We start from the raw sequence: 15,737 nt of genomic DNA, 5'->3' as shown, positions 1-15,737 counted from the left end.
CACAAAACTGATTTATTTTCCTACTGTTTTTATTGAATACTTCTTAGCAATTAAAATTATGAGAAAAGCAAAGGACAATATTTTTAACTGAGCAAATCTACTTTGAAAGTCTTAAGAATACTGAGTATACTGTTGTAGAAAATATAATTGTCCTTAAAGAAACTCAGTATCTTTATATTATTTTTTGCCAGGTGCATTTAAGCATATTTCATGGAGATTTAGTGGCTTTGTGTAATATAGTAGAGGAATTCTCATGTTTAACAGTTCATAATTAATTCAGTAAACTCACATATGTCTATTTGATAATTGTTTATATACAACTGATAAAATCCCTACATTTATAGGAATTATTTAGGAACAGTCTGTCACATAATTTTGACTTGCCAGATATTCACAGATTGTCAATGATGTAGATTACTAGTTCAGAATTTGAAATGTATGCTTTATATTAGTAATTGTTATATTAGATCACACTAGTGATACAATTAATGACGTATCCTGAAAAAATGAAATAACCAAATTCAGTGAAGAATAAATCTTTCAGTTTAATTCACAATTCAGAAATTTTTATTCTAAATTTCTCTTTTATACAAGTTTTATACTATTAAAACTAAATACATTTGAATAGTTAAAAGAATTTAATGCAAATATTTTGTTGGAAAAAAAGCAATTACTGAGTTTTGTATTTTCTTGTATTTTACATTAACTAATCACTCAGTTTTACTTTTAAAAGTGCTGCAGTTGCCACTTAGTCCACATTGTGAGTCAGCTAGCACAAAGTTTAAAGGCACAAGAGTTATGTTCCCTTGCATAAACATATATTTTACTCTTTAAGTATTTGGAAATAATAGGTAATATATTTTTGTTCCTATTGTGTACAGCAATTTAAATTGAAATTTAAATTAAACTTTAAATTTCAAACCATCTATAATAGTTTGCCTTTAAAACTAGATGCAGATTTGTACATTTTAAATTATTTTTTTAAGGGAAAATTGGCTTTAACTACTGCTGTGGAAGGTGGAAGATTGAATGTGAATGAAAGAAAACATGGGTTTGAGATACAGGAAGCTCTTTCTTCCATAAAATGAAACTTACTCCCAGATTATACATTACATTATCCTATTTAAACCCTTTTGTAACTGTAATGCAATACTCAGAGATACATTTAAACTATAGATCTATCCCATGTCAGTAGTCATCAGAAACTTTGTGTAGAACTGTTTATTATACAGGCTTTTTTAATTGGTTTGATTTATAGAATAAATGCACGAATGACTTTTAAGTTAGTTGAAGTCAAAGATAACCCCATCTTCTGCTCAGATTGCAGGCATCTACAATTCACCATTCAGAAAATCCCCAGATCCAATGGAACTGCTGCTACGGAAGTCAAAGCCATTGAGCCACAGACAGCAGCAAACAAAGAGTCCCTTTGACTACGAGCTCTATGACTGGCCAACTTGTAAAAGGCCTCCAACTTTCTCCACAGCACAGCCTCTACCACCTACTGGCAGACAGAAACCTCAGGTAACGTTTTTCAGTGTCTCTGAGGCAGCTTTTGTTCATATCTTGTACCATAGATTATCATAGAATATCTCAAGTTGGAACATTGAGTCAAAAAAATCCCTTTTGTGGATTTGTTGGGGTTTTTTTATATAGATTTAGTACTTGCATTCAGGATATAAAGTCTTTGAAACAGATTTGTCTTAAAGAAAAAGAAACATAGATGTTATGTAAAAACACAGAAATATGATTCTTTAGAATTTACTTTTGTCCTTTGGGGAAAAAAATGTAATTTCTGATATTTCAGTGGGAAGACCTGATATAATTGAATGTCAATATTACGATTCATTAGAGGTAGAAGTCTTAATTTCCATTTTTAAATAAAAAAAAATAGGCAAAATGAATGTTAACATGACAAATTAAGCAGCTGTGATAACTTTTTCCTCTTTTTGCAATTGTTTTCCATATGAAGACCAAGAGATATCTTCTCAGTATAGAATAGTTCCTGCTCTTTTTTGTCCACTAGCTGTGTGTCAGCTTTAATTGCAAAAATTTCTACATTATATTCTGCATCACAGCCAAGTTGCCCGGCTCACATTCTTAACTGTCATGGTCTCAATTTTAATTTGTTGATGTCAACATATGTTGCAGATAGCTTTCTTTTATCTTCTATAAAGTAATGGAGATTCCTGAGATAATGCAACAGACTGAACATCCCACAAGATGGTAAAACATCTTTTGCCACCTTATTATAAAACCTGCCAGGAATATACCCAATATATACAGTGGACAGACTTTTGAGACCTTTGTGTTCCTCACTTGATGACAATACAATGACATGTAGCTTTTGCCAGTCAATGCTTGATACAGTTACTTTTGGGATAGAAGTATTCTGTCTTTCCCTCTATTCTGAAGAATTTTTCAGTTTGCCCAATATACTGAACCTTCTACTTACCTCACGCATATATTTTCTGTGCTGGTTTGACTGAATGACCACAATGTCTTCAGAATCTCTTACACTCTTTTTTTTTTTTTATAATACTACATCCTATATTTAAATTTTCTCATCCATATTTTGCTTAGAAGGACAATGCTTCTAAAGGAGTCCTTCTCAGTAACTTTCACTGAAGCTATCATTTAGCTGCAGAAATGAAACAACAATAATGATCAATAAGCAATGTATAATATATCTTTATTGGTATTTTAGTCCTCTGAACTGAAAGGTTATTTTTGCTATAATATTATAGCTCTTGGTAGAGGTGATCTGAACACAGTCTTAAGTTTGAACTACTGCTGGGTTCAAACAATGTGTATGCATGCTATCTGCCACGATTTGCCTGTGGCTTATTGATTGCATCCACAATGTTCTTCAGTGGGGACAGCAGTGGGCGTACTGGCTAACCCACACAGAAGAAGCTTTTCTCACCTTTACGTCATGACTGACTTGTCCATAGCAAGATGAGTCTGTATCAGTGGTGGGACATGAAGGCAAAGGCAATTGGGTAAGAGCACGAGAAGAAGATGCAGGCCTGCCAGAATACCTCTGGAGAAGTAGAGGTGAGCCACGCAGAGATCCACACTGCTTGTAACAGTAACGATCAGCTTCAGGGCAGTTCACCTTCATCCTTCCCTACTTTTGTTCTCCCTACCTTGACTGCTTGAGCTTCCTCAGTGAATGAACTCATTAACTCATGTTAGAATCGAGACAAAGTGTGAGCCAACAAACAGGCTGGGTGATCAGGAGTTTGGAGTTGAGATAAATATGACATTGTAACTTTACCTTCTGGGACCAAAGGGGCTATGACAGTCCTTCAGTGGGATGTGACTGAATGCACTGTCTCTCAGGTTAGAGGGGAAGATTTTGCCTAGTGAACAAGGTACAGAAATTGTGCTTTTAAATAAAGGGGAAACTCAGAGGATTTCCATTGTTAAGTTGCTCTTGCAAAACCGCTTTACTGTATACAAAGTATCTTACAAGCTTCTGTTTGGATTTGGAATATTTTACAGACCTTTCTAAGTTCAGACGCATGCACAGCAGTCATGCACAGATAGCCTTTTAGAACAAACCAGAAGAGTTCTGTTTATTTTCTGCACCTCAAAGAGGGAATTTACTATATAATACTTTAATCCTTTCAGCACCCTGGGATGTACACTGTGGGGTAAATTTTCAAAGCACAGCGCGTGGATTTAGCTGCGCGACTCTTATTGATGTTAATGGGAGTCACACGGCTAAATCCCTGCACAACACTTTGACAATTTAGGGTTGTATGTCTAAGAAAAGGACACTGGTTTGAGCTGATGAAACAGCTGGAAATGAAAACCCATCAGAACACATCATCCTGAAAGTTGTCTGGTGTGACAATAAGGAATTTAATTACTAGATATCGTTGTGTCCTAGTTCTCTGTGGTAACGCTTTTTGGCACGAAGCTTCTTTTTCTAATATCTACCTGGCCCACTGTGAGTCACTTGTTACTCCACTGTTTTTTCAGGTATCTAAAATTTGTATTGCCTGTAGGGTTGGAAATTTTCTATGAGAATGTCAACTATATGTATTTAAAAGAACAAAAATTAACTATTTTTCAGCTTTCTCTTAGGGAAATGGGTATTTAGCATTTTATAGATGTGTGTGCAAGTGTATTTAAAAGAAAAGTTTTAATGATGCTTATACATCAGTTAGATCTGTCTTTTTTATTACTGAGTTGACTAGAATTACAGTTTGATGGAAACATAAATAATACTAAAATTAGTCATCTGTTCATTAAAAGGCATTAATAGCAGAAAGCACACCACCATTTTTAGGGGATTTTTTGCATGCTGTTAGCTGTTCTGGAATGGGAGCAGCGAAGAACATATGATGTCATGTAGATCATAATTTTTATTATGAGTTTCTAATTTTATGGTAAAGTAGTAAGAATGCCAATTTGCTCACCTTTATTTGGCAGACCAATTGGTAGTGAGAAGATTTGCACTAGTCAGTACAAATTCCAAACATAGAACATACAGTTGTGTGAGTTGCTTTCAGGATGAAAACTGTTGGTTGACTCCCTTCATTCCTTTCCTAGCCTGACCTCCCCAGAAAGATTTCCATTTCAAAGCAGGATGCCTAAAATGCTTGCAGGCACTGCCAATTTGAAAACATTTGTAAGCACTGTTCTACCACAGATTCCACAAATCTTAAAGATAATCTTGTAAAATGGAAATAGGTAAATACATTTTTTAGAGGTCTTGTCATTTTACATATATTCCTTAGGTGCCTATTGCTAGGTAAGTTTCTTCAAATACATGATTCAGAGAAATGGAAAAATCTACAGGGAATATTTAGAATTATCTTAATATTCTGACATATATACCCCATTCTCATTAGTGATGACACAGCCTTGTTTGAGAGACCTTTGCTTAGTTACACTCTTTCGCCACTCCTTCCATTAGTAGTTGGACTCTATTAATTTCATTTGAACTATGGATTGAGAAAGAGTTAGAAGGTCTGAGAAATTAAAGATGGAAAAAAATCCTTGCTTGGATATCTGATTTGGCCCTTACACTGATGGAATATGAGTCAATATTTTACAATGAAGAAGAAATACAATATTCTGAAAGACTATTTTCTAAAAGCAAACATATTTATCTTGATATTATTTGACAATATACATTTCTTTCTTCTTTGCTCCATATATCCACTTCATGCAAACACCTTGCAATACAGAGTACTCATTTTTTATTATAAATTTTAAGCTTTTTTTTATAACTTGATTGTCAGATAATATAATACTAGAACATTGCTTACTAGTGTCAATGACCTGTTCTAGTATTGATTATTCTCTCACAGGTGATAACACTTTTAATTCTGTTTTTAAAGACTTACTGTGGTGGTATTAAATATAATTTTTTATGCAGACTTAGAACATAGAAGCAAGGAAATATCTGCAAGATGTACAAATATTATGCTTGCTTGCTAGGACCTTTAAAAAGATCTCCAAACCATGGTGCTGTGCCTTTAAAAAGTAAAGTTCCAATAAAAATCCATTAACTACTTTCAAATATAGCAATCCTCCTGTCCAGCTGTGAAAAGTACTAGATGATACTTATTTGCCATTTGTGTTATTTACGGTCCATGACTTTTATGGTAACTGGTTCCTATTATTGGTTTCTATTAATGTAAAACATAAGTGAACATAAATGAGGCGTGAATCATTTCTTTTTATTAGCCCCACAGTCTTCACTCAGTGCTTGCAGTAACTCCAGCTGTGACTTGTTAGTGATAACCTATTTAAAGAAGGGTATCTTTAAGAATAAAGGCTGTGATTAGGATTCTTTGTCTGTTTATAGTTTCAGAAGGTTTCACTAGTTCATTGCAGGATCAACAATGATGAAAATAAAATAAAAATTAATTAGCAATACTTCTAAATCTAGAGTTGCCACTAACCAGTCCAGAGCATAATATGGCACTAATTATACTCCACGTAAGTTCTCGCTGGTTAGCACTGAAAGCAAGTCATAGGATATGTCACTTTGACAGTGCAGGAAAGGACTTCCTACTGCTATTTATCTGTGTTGTTAAATGCTAGATTCTGATATGATCAGTTATTAAACAATATACTCTGGAAAAAAAAAATACATGTCTATATAGAGAGAGACTTGTGAAAGAATTATGAGCTTTCATTTTTTTTTTTAAGAATAATGAGATTCATGTGGAATTAGTCTTTTCAAAAATGCACTATACACCTATGTTATTGAAGTCATTAGTTTGAATTGTATTAGAAGAATTGTACCTTAAGTCATGTATTAAGTTCGCTTCCAGGTTGCTTTACAGTTAAATTGAAAAGAGCATGTTCTTTAAGGTAAAACATTATTTATCCTATGAAAAGGAAAAGTCAACCTTTCTGCTTAAGCAGAATCTAGATGCAGTTAATACTTGTGTATCACATTTTATTTCACCAATATTTTTTCTAAAGAAAAACTAAGTTTTCCTAATCAGTTCTAACAATGTATTGTTTTAAAATAATAAATATTTATTAGTAGTTAAATAAATCTAGAGTGCACATTTCTTATTCTCTCTCTGGAGCTTTAGAGCATGTTATCAACCTTTGTGTTATCTGTAACTCTCTATCAAAGTGAACTGCTTTAATTATTTTGGAAGAAAAGTCTTGCTACACTTCCCAGACATTCTGTGTCCTCTTTCATCAGTGATGTGTCATGAATAAAAGAAGGAAAGAAAAGAACTGTAACCCCACAATAAAACACTTATACCTTTCAGGGGCCTTTCCGTGATACCACTGAAGTATTGCGGCAGCGCTACAAGCCTTTGGAACCAACCTTGCGAGTGGCAGCATCGATCAATTCACCACCAGAGAAGGCCAGAGAGGAAATGAAAAGGGAGGAATGGAGAAACCGTATACATGACAATGAGTAAGTTCTTTGTTTTTTCTTATATTGTTATGAGACTGTTTTCTTTATTCTGTTGCTTTCAGAAACCTTTCATGCCTGACAAAATGAAATGTCAAACCTGACAGCTTACTAGCAAACATTCTATGTACATACTTCTAAATTCTGTGTCCTTAGATTATAAACTCTTCAGGGCAGAGACCTCATCTTGTAATTGTGTGACATGTGCCATCCATATCTATGAATCTATAGAAGAACTTGTAATAATAATAATATGTGATGCAACAGATGGGCTTAATGGGAAATAAGAAAACAAATGCAAATTCTGTTTTGCCACATGCACCTTGCCAAGGAAGAAATACTGTTTCAGTCTTCGTATTCAGGGAGCTTGCAGACTATGGGAGGAAAAAATGGTGTTGCATGCCAATGAGACTTGCTTTCTCTCCCAGTAGACTACCAAAGCTCACTTGGAAGGGAAGGGAGCATATGTTGCACATGTTAGAACATGATGCAAAAACTGTAATCATCTTTGAAGCAGTTTGGTTTTCTAAGCCGTAGCATCTGTAATAGTGTCAGACAGGCCAGTTCGTTTCCACAGAATCCCAAATACAGACATAATCCATCCCAGAAGATTAAAGGCTGTTTCCAAAATATTTTCAATTCTTTTCTTATCGTGATGGAACTCTTTTGTCCAATAACAATGAAAGCCTCTTAAGTGACCTGTTCTGACTGTGTAGTTAGCTAGAAAAAACTGATGTTTTGTCAACTTTCCCTTGAATTCACTGCTCTTGGCAATCCTTTGACATTTTAATACCAGAATTCAGGACAGAAAGGAATCCAGAAAGGAATCACTTTTCCTCATGAGCAGCCTGTGATCCACTGATTCTCTGGGACACGATGCTTTGCTACCTTTGATCTGTTTCAAGCTTTTCTATCAGCTCCATGTTCCTATGTGTCAGCTTCAGGACCGGGATTTAAGAACACCAGAATCAATTACAGTAGCATGGTCTGGGTTTTATGGTTTTATTGGTGGATCATTTTCCTCACACTTCACCTGATTTAATATTAACAGAGACTTTAAATGGAAATTCTACTCAAAAACAGTTTTGAAAGAAAAAATCTCTTAGTTCAGCTACTTTTCCACTTTTAGGCAATGTTATCTTTTATATTTGGTGCCAAAAATGAAATATAGTACTTTTTATTCCTTTCATACCAAACACATAACTGAGTTAAGTTACAAGTAAAAATGTACTTCAGTTTTCTGCTCCTCTCTTTATTCTTTCATTTTTTTGGGTGAGGGAGAAACAACTTAACTTTCACATCTCATCTTAAATCTGGGCCGGGCCATTTTTGTTTCTTTAATTTTTATTTCTAGCTTTTGCCAGTGAAATTTAAAAAAAAACCCCAACAAACAAAACCACAAAACATTAGGTTATAATTAATGTTCTACTTCTCATTTTAACTGTTCTTTTTACTGAACACATTCTGACTGATGCATTCCAAGTGAGGATAGATGATGTCCTTCATTTATAGGCATGACTATATTGCCCAGTCTTTATTTGATGAGGTTTACCCCAGACTTCACTATGTCAACAGTTTCAGAAGGTCAGATCTTGTAAGAAATATTTCACTACCTCTCTTCAGTTAGTGAATTGTGAAGCTTTGGTCTTGTACAGTGTAAATTTGGAGTCTCCAACTTTGACAGATATTAATTGATCAGGGATCTTTATTTACCTTATGGGTAAGGAAGCATTTAGTGTCATCCTTAATGCACAGAAGCAATGTCCTAACACCAATGATTCTCAGCTTCATGCACGCTAAATGCATAGCATATTATATGTTTTCAGGCTGTGTTCATTCCGTTTGTGCTTCGTATTCAACCAACCATGCAGGGGTCACATCTGTAACCTTGAAAAGGTGATGACAGAGTTGCAGGTCATCATCAGGACTAACGCTCACTAGTAATGCTGCAGCTGCTGTGTGGGATGCTGGTCCCCAGGGAAGAGTCAGCAAAGGGTTACTCAGATTCTACAGTAGTTTTTTCTCAGCAGTGTCTATTATGAATTGACAAATTTCTGTCTCTTTCTATGTAATTGTGTACTTTGGGACTGTATTTCTTCCTGGTAGTGCTTCCTATGTTGATTATTCTTCTGTTTTAGAAAATAAGGAGAGAATGAACAGCGGAAGTGTGTGGCATTTGTTGAGAAAGCTTGTGTTTGCATAAAATGACAAACTGAATCCTTGATCTGTATATTTCCAGAGTGAGTACTGTGTGATATCTCTTAAGGCAGAAAAATTATCGATGTATACCTGCAATTTCCAACAACATTCAGAATTCCCACTCACCTCTGATTATCAGCATTCTTTAAAGTGGTGATATGTTTTCTCTAAGTGTTTCAAGCTCTAGGAAAGTTTTTGCTTCTGATAAAATGCAGAAATAATTGAAAAAGCTGTGAGAAAGTTGTGGCAGGTGGAAGCAATACAAATGAAAGCAAGAGAGAATGTTGTGCTTACTTAAAGCAACTGCTGGGATTTCCTATTTTGTAATGAAAGAGCAACTGGGTAATCTAGCCTAATAAAAATGATTCCTTTTCTCTTGTAATTGAAGCTCTTACTGCCTTATTGTGCTATTTTTCATACAAATGAAGTGATTTCCTCCTCCGCTTGGATAGGAATGACAATTGCACTCCTTTGGGATGGCCACTTAATAAACTAGTGTCTAGTTTGAGACACCAACTGCTGGATCCAGCAGATTTAGATCACTAAGCATGAAAGGTTCTTTACTCAGTTGCATGCAGCTGCATGCTGGCCTAATTTTCCAGAGAACAAAAATGTAAATTATTTTCATTAACTTTGCTGAAATCTGTCTCATGTAATATGCCTCATGCTTCAAAGTATACTATTAAACATCTTCGTAAAGTCAACATACAGCAGGATGAGTTGCAATGTGGTGATAGAATAGGGGTAAACCAGCAGTAGTGTAAGGCTGAAGTTTCCTGATTTATTGTAGTCTTATGGTGTGACATCAGGCAAGTCATCTCAGCTTCTGGCTATGTCTGTGCTCAGCGCTGAACTGGAGATAGCCAAGCTAGTCCTGAACACGCCAGTTCACTTGTGTGCAGCAGAGTGCAATGTCTGCACACCCTGCCTCTCACATGCTGTGTGAACATTGCAGCACCAAGCTCCTCATAGGCTTATTCTCAGTAAGATAATGCTTTGCTTTAGAATCAGCTTAGGTGCTTCTGTGCTACACAGTTCTGTGCATGAAAGGTACACTTACAGAGAAGGTAATGATCTAAATTAGCTCTATACTTGGAGAGCATCAGTGTTATGGGCTGCCTGGTATTAATGGTAATAAAATTTAAAAAGCAAGTCACTTTAAGATTTAAGATTTAAAAAAATCTTTTAATTTCTACATTTATAACATCTTTTACTGTATTTGACAGCTGCAGTGAAAATGGCTACTACATTTTATGTCATACAAATATAACACATCTGAAAACTTTTTTCAAATTATACTTAGTTTTTCATATGCTTTGCAACTTCAGCAATTTGCATATTTTCCGGACTATTATTGTATTATGATAAACAGGGATTATCATATATTTTCAGATAATGTTTTCTTAACAATTCAACTTCTATTTGTAACTCTTCCATTTATTTTAATTACTAGCACAGTGTGCAACATTTATTAATCAGCAGAGTCTTTTTAAGTTAAAATACTAAATTAGCTAACCCCATTAACACAGAATACTCCAAACAAGCAGTAATAGGAGAGGTAGTTACTGTGCAAATCGTATTATACATGCGGGTGCTCTAGGGCACAGTTAAGCATGATTACCCTCTTTTGATCCAGTATTCCTCTGCTTCTTCTAGCTAATTTCCACTGGAAATTTACAAAGTAGCGCCTTCATTTTTCCATCTTAATTTTTCTAATGAAGTTCTGGTACTTTATAACACTGGGGATGCAGATAATAAGTCTGTGTATAATTAAGAAGTTCTGGAATTTGCTGCAGAAGAGATCTCTTTTACTTCCTACAAGAACTAGACTATGCTTTTCTTTGCCACTTTACATTATTGCAGACAGGGGTTAAACAAAAATGGCCAGAGGATTCTTAGATTTACTGACGTTAGGATAAAAGTGATTGATAGTTTATTGAAAAAGTATGGGTTTAGTATATTACTGTAGACAATATTTGTAATAATACACCCAAAATAAGTTTCTTATGGCAAAAATACTGTGCTAAAGGTAATCTGACTAGATATGTTAAGTAAAATATTCTCTTTGTTTTTGTAAATAACACTTTGATTTTAATATGCACTCATTATGAACTACATAATGGCTGCCCTGCTGCAGTTATTTTGCTATGGAAAACCATTGTGCTTCTTCCTTTGTTCCCTGAGTGAAAAGATAGACACTGTTGTATTTGATGAAGAAATTACTTCAGGTATAACCCAAATTTGAAAGCTTAACATTCATTTCATGTTTTACTTACAGAAGAAAAAAAAAAAAAGATAAAGGATTCACAGCTTCCTGACAGAGAAGCATAGTTTGTTTGGAGCTAACTGTTCATGGTCTTCTTCAAAGTGAGATAAAACTGTTTTATTTGAATTAGATCAAGACAACAAAGAATTGAATTGCTATTGCATACAAGCACTTTACATAAAAATTTAATGACAGTTTCACACATCTGGGGTTAAGATTTTGGTAGTATTTTTATGACTAAATTAAAAAAATATACAGCACATAGATATTATGAAAGTTTGAAAAAACATGTAAGCAGAGTATTCCTCCTAGTTCTCTGGTTTTAGTATTTCCTCTTGTGCCCTGGTAGTACAGCATGTATGGCAGTCTGGCAGTAGATTTTTCTGCCAGTTCTTTCTCAGAAGCCTGAGTAAAGTTTGAAGCATTTCTGGCATCAGGATTACAGTCTTGCACTGCTAGACTGCTGGGACTTTGTCTCTTGGGCAGGTCCAGAGAATGTGCTGAAGGACCACTCTGGTTTTTTTGCTGCCATTTAAATTCACGAAAAAGTGAATGCCTCTGAACTGTGTCCTGTTGGTAAATATCATGTAGCATTGGGATGCTGCCACCCAGCAGTAAATGATGGACCTGACAAATCCTCCTTCCTGTTGTGCTGCTGCTCACTCCTTTCACATTGCCATAGACATTAGAGGCCAGTACCTACTGCTGCTTCTATCGTCTTGGTGGATCCAGTTGGCAAGCCTTCAGCATCTAAAATGCCTGTCACAATAGTGAGAGATATTACAATAAAAGAGACAGAATGGAGGGAAGAAATGGTAGATGAGGAATGCAGGAAGAAAGATCATGAAGGGGTAAAAATGTGGGGAAAAGGATTAGAAAGATTAAATTAATAGTAGCAGGGAGATGCAGGATAGGATAACTGAAGTGAGAGAGAAAGCAATTTTAATTTTTGTTAACAACCAATATCTAGAGTGTCTTTCAAAATTTAGATACACACCACTAGCAGCTGTCAGGTCCAGGATTGGCTACTAAGTCAAGGCTTCTAGGTCTTTTTATGCTAGTTAAGCTCAAGACAGTGTGGTCCTCACAGCAGTGCAGCTGGCCTTCATTACCAGTGACACTGCCAGCTGTGGTCCTGGTCCTCCCTCAGGTTGTATATGTGTAATAGTGCTATTTGTAGAACCTGAGATAGTTTCCCATTTTTGGTTCCAACTCTTTCCCCCTATCTTGAATGCATTCTTTGGCATATCTCTCATTCAAACTTTTGTGGAGGATGAAAAGAAATAATTTTTCATTTTAAAATTTATTTCTTCAGGGATAGTTCACCTCCCTTTAAATCATCAACTTTTGGAAAGGCTCAGCTTATACTGACTATGTTTTATAGCATGATATAATATCAGTACAGAATTTAATTCTTCTTTGATCCTGGTATTTCTGTCTCTGCAATATTTACTGAAAATCTTTAAGAATTTCAGAATTTGCACTTAAATCACAAGGAAAAGCTGAAACCCAAATGTAAGAATCCTGAGTGTGAGCTTTTTGTGGAGAAAAGCTATGGAAGTCTAAACTTGTACAGTTGATAATGGCATCATACCATTGTCTGGATTTAATTTTCTTCTCCTTCCATCACTCTCTTCTGTCACATTCAGAGCACATACTGTCATTAATTTGGGGAAAAGCTGTGTCAGGTGTATATATAGAGCTACAGAACACAATACCATTACTGAAGTGTTTTGCAGTGCTATTGCTTTTTACTATTATTATTGGTTGTGGGGGTATAATGACTTTTGTATGACTCCCATTAATTTGGTTACCCTACTTAACACAAAAAATTGTTTTAATGTTCTTTTTAATTACTTACATAGAGTAATGAAAATTCTTACTTGCTTTAAACAGACATTGAATTTGCAAGCATATGATCATTTCTTGTGGTTAGATTGTTATTGCTATAAGGATCTGCCCACCTGGCTCTGACAGCAGAACTATAGACAGAAATAAAAAAAGAAAGTTTCTACTTTAGACTACTTTATACCGTTATACCCTATTAGATTTTTAATGTTCTTTCATTTCAATTTTAATATTTTTTCATTGTTCAATGTTCTTCCTCGAAAATTCATAGTTGATTTAGGTTTTTTTATTCAGCCATAGACGTACATTCCAGGCTGTATGGCACATACTCCAGCTAATGATCTTAGAGGAGATATGCAGCGGAATCCAGAACACATTTGTGCCAAACTACATATGGAACTTACTGTTAGTTGTGTCTTAAAGTGTTACAGTGTATGTATTTTTTTTTTGTTTGTAATCGTGGTAGAACATAGATTAGTCTGAGTATTTATTTGCCAAAAAGACAAAGATTAACTGATCCACTGTAAAATCAAAAGCTCTATGTAGGAAATTTTATAGGGAAAAATATAATAATTTATCTTCTACTTTCCTCAAGAATTTTTTTGCCATTTTGTGTATAAATTTTACAGACATAATATTCATATTGAATTATGAATGCAATGGCTCAACTAAATTCTATGCATATATGGGCAAATCTCTAAACTGCTAGCCTTGTCTTCTCAGCTATCCAGTCCCCTGAGAAAGCCAATTTTCTTTCATGTCTGAACAAAAGAAAAATGTACTATTAAAATGCAATTCAGAAGTGATAAAAACTGCAAGTGGAGCAGCCGGCTCACAGCACCTTCGATGTATTCTCTGGGACACTGGGGCCACATTAATTTTTGTGTGTGTGTGATGTCCATCCCATGTGCAAATTAGCATTACAAGTACCATAATCTGTCTTATGTGAGTGTGTCCTTTCCCATGAGTATACACATGCTACTATAGCTTGGTGTAATTTAAAAGCCTGCTAACTCAGTGTTTTTCTTTTGCTAACTTTACGACATTTGTTTGTGGTACTTGATAGAATAAGTTGATATAGCTGGCAAGATTCTAAAATAGTTTCTTTTTATGAAGTGGAAAGAAAAACATGTAATTTAAAAAAAAGAAATACTCAAACAGTTGCTGATGGATCAGTTAGTCCAAGTAAATACTTTTTTGAGTCTGTATCAGCTGAGAGACAAAGAAAGGTATTTTAATCCCCATCTTTATCAAAAACTTGTTTGACTGCCTACCTCAGGATTCTGAAAAGCTTTCAACTAGGAAAAGGTTTTAATTAGCTATACCTGTTGTCATGGCAGTTAAAGTGATGCTTTGAACTTCTGATTTTCTAATTTTACTATATAATAATTTTTTCTGCACGTGTAGAATAAAGAATGCATGTTACTTTTTCAGAATACCAGCAATGATAAACTTAATTCACAAGATTTTCCTTTATATTAAAATGTACCTGTTCTTATAACTCTCTTGCAAACTGAAATAGATGGAACTAAGACATCTTTGTAGGGTCTCTTGCAGATCCTTTATATATAAGATGTCTTTCACCTTTTTCCATACAGTTTGCTGGGGAACCTACCCAGAAAACCTGTAGCTGTCCATGAGAGTTATGGATATCCATCTGAAAACCTCTTCCATGCCCAAAGTGGGTAGCTGGAGATTCACTGTTCAGTGTCACTATGTAAGCAGGGAGTCCACCATCAGTATGACCAAAGGTGAAAGAATCGAGCTCCAAAAGATTGCTAGTTAGGATATAATTATAACTTGAGAGTAAATTACACAATTTGTGAATTCAGAATAAATAAATTCTTTGCTTTGTGGTCTGCCAATACATGAAAGTCACCAGTACTATTTGTATAAGTTTCTATTTTTCTAGATGAGAATATGGTTTATTTAGCTTTGGTTAACAGATATCAAAGGATGTATACCTGGTTTAATGTACAGGGAGCAAATTTACCTTGGTTTATGCTTATACTGCTGGCGTGATTGAAAATGCTTCTGTCCTGATGGAACAATCAGGTTGAGGTTATGCGTTGGGGGCCTACAGGACTTGTAAAGCAGATGCAAGTTCTCCAGAAATGAGCTCGGTACTTGTGCAGGTGCGTGCCTGCCGTTGGCAGCTGGCACAGACTGCACTGCCTGCTAAAACTTGAGGTGTCAACATGCAGCTCCCAGCTAATTGAACCCTGCTCATTCTCTCTTCACATCACACCAGCTGGTAGTACAGATACGGCCAAAGAAATAATCTAATAATGCAAGTGAACCAGGTTATATCTTTGTACAGAAAGTCTTCAATTTATCCTGTTGAAACTCTGTATCTCTTTGCTCCAAATTTAATTTAAAAGCAGCTATAGGAGAAATTGCAGTAATCCTCTCAAAATACTGAGGGGGAACATTAAGAAGGTAGTGGAAAATAGCAGGAACATGTGTCCATGTCACCTCCTGTAGTGTTGGTATCTATGATTTACATCAATCCTGTGGCAT

At 35.1% G+C, this 15,737-nt stretch overlaps 1 protein-coding gene across 1 annotated transcript in view; it reads left to right on the top strand.

The window, feature by feature from the left end:
• SPATA17 (spermatogenesis associated 17) overlaps positions 1-15,737 on the top strand; it is a 92,474-nt gene that overhangs the window by 54,454 nt on the left and 22,283 nt on the right. The window contains exons 7-8 of the mRNA XM_074820631.1: positions 1,321-1,524; positions 6,756-6,907. Coding sequence (XP_074676732.1) covers positions 1,321-1,524; positions 6,756-6,907 — 356 coding nt within the window. The remainder of the gene's footprint in view (positions 1-1,320; positions 1,525-6,755; positions 6,908-15,737) is intronic.

The sequence above is a fragment of the Strix aluco genome, chromosome 3, assembly GCF_031877795.1.
Source record: "Strix aluco isolate bStrAlu1 chromosome 3, bStrAlu1.hap1, whole genome shotgun sequence".
NCBI classification, from domain to species: domain Eukaryota; kingdom Metazoa; phylum Chordata; class Aves; order Strigiformes; family Strigidae; genus Strix; species Strix aluco.
The sequence above is the reverse complement of the archived record's forward strand: the minus strand, read 5'-3'. Positions and strand labels throughout refer to the sequence as shown.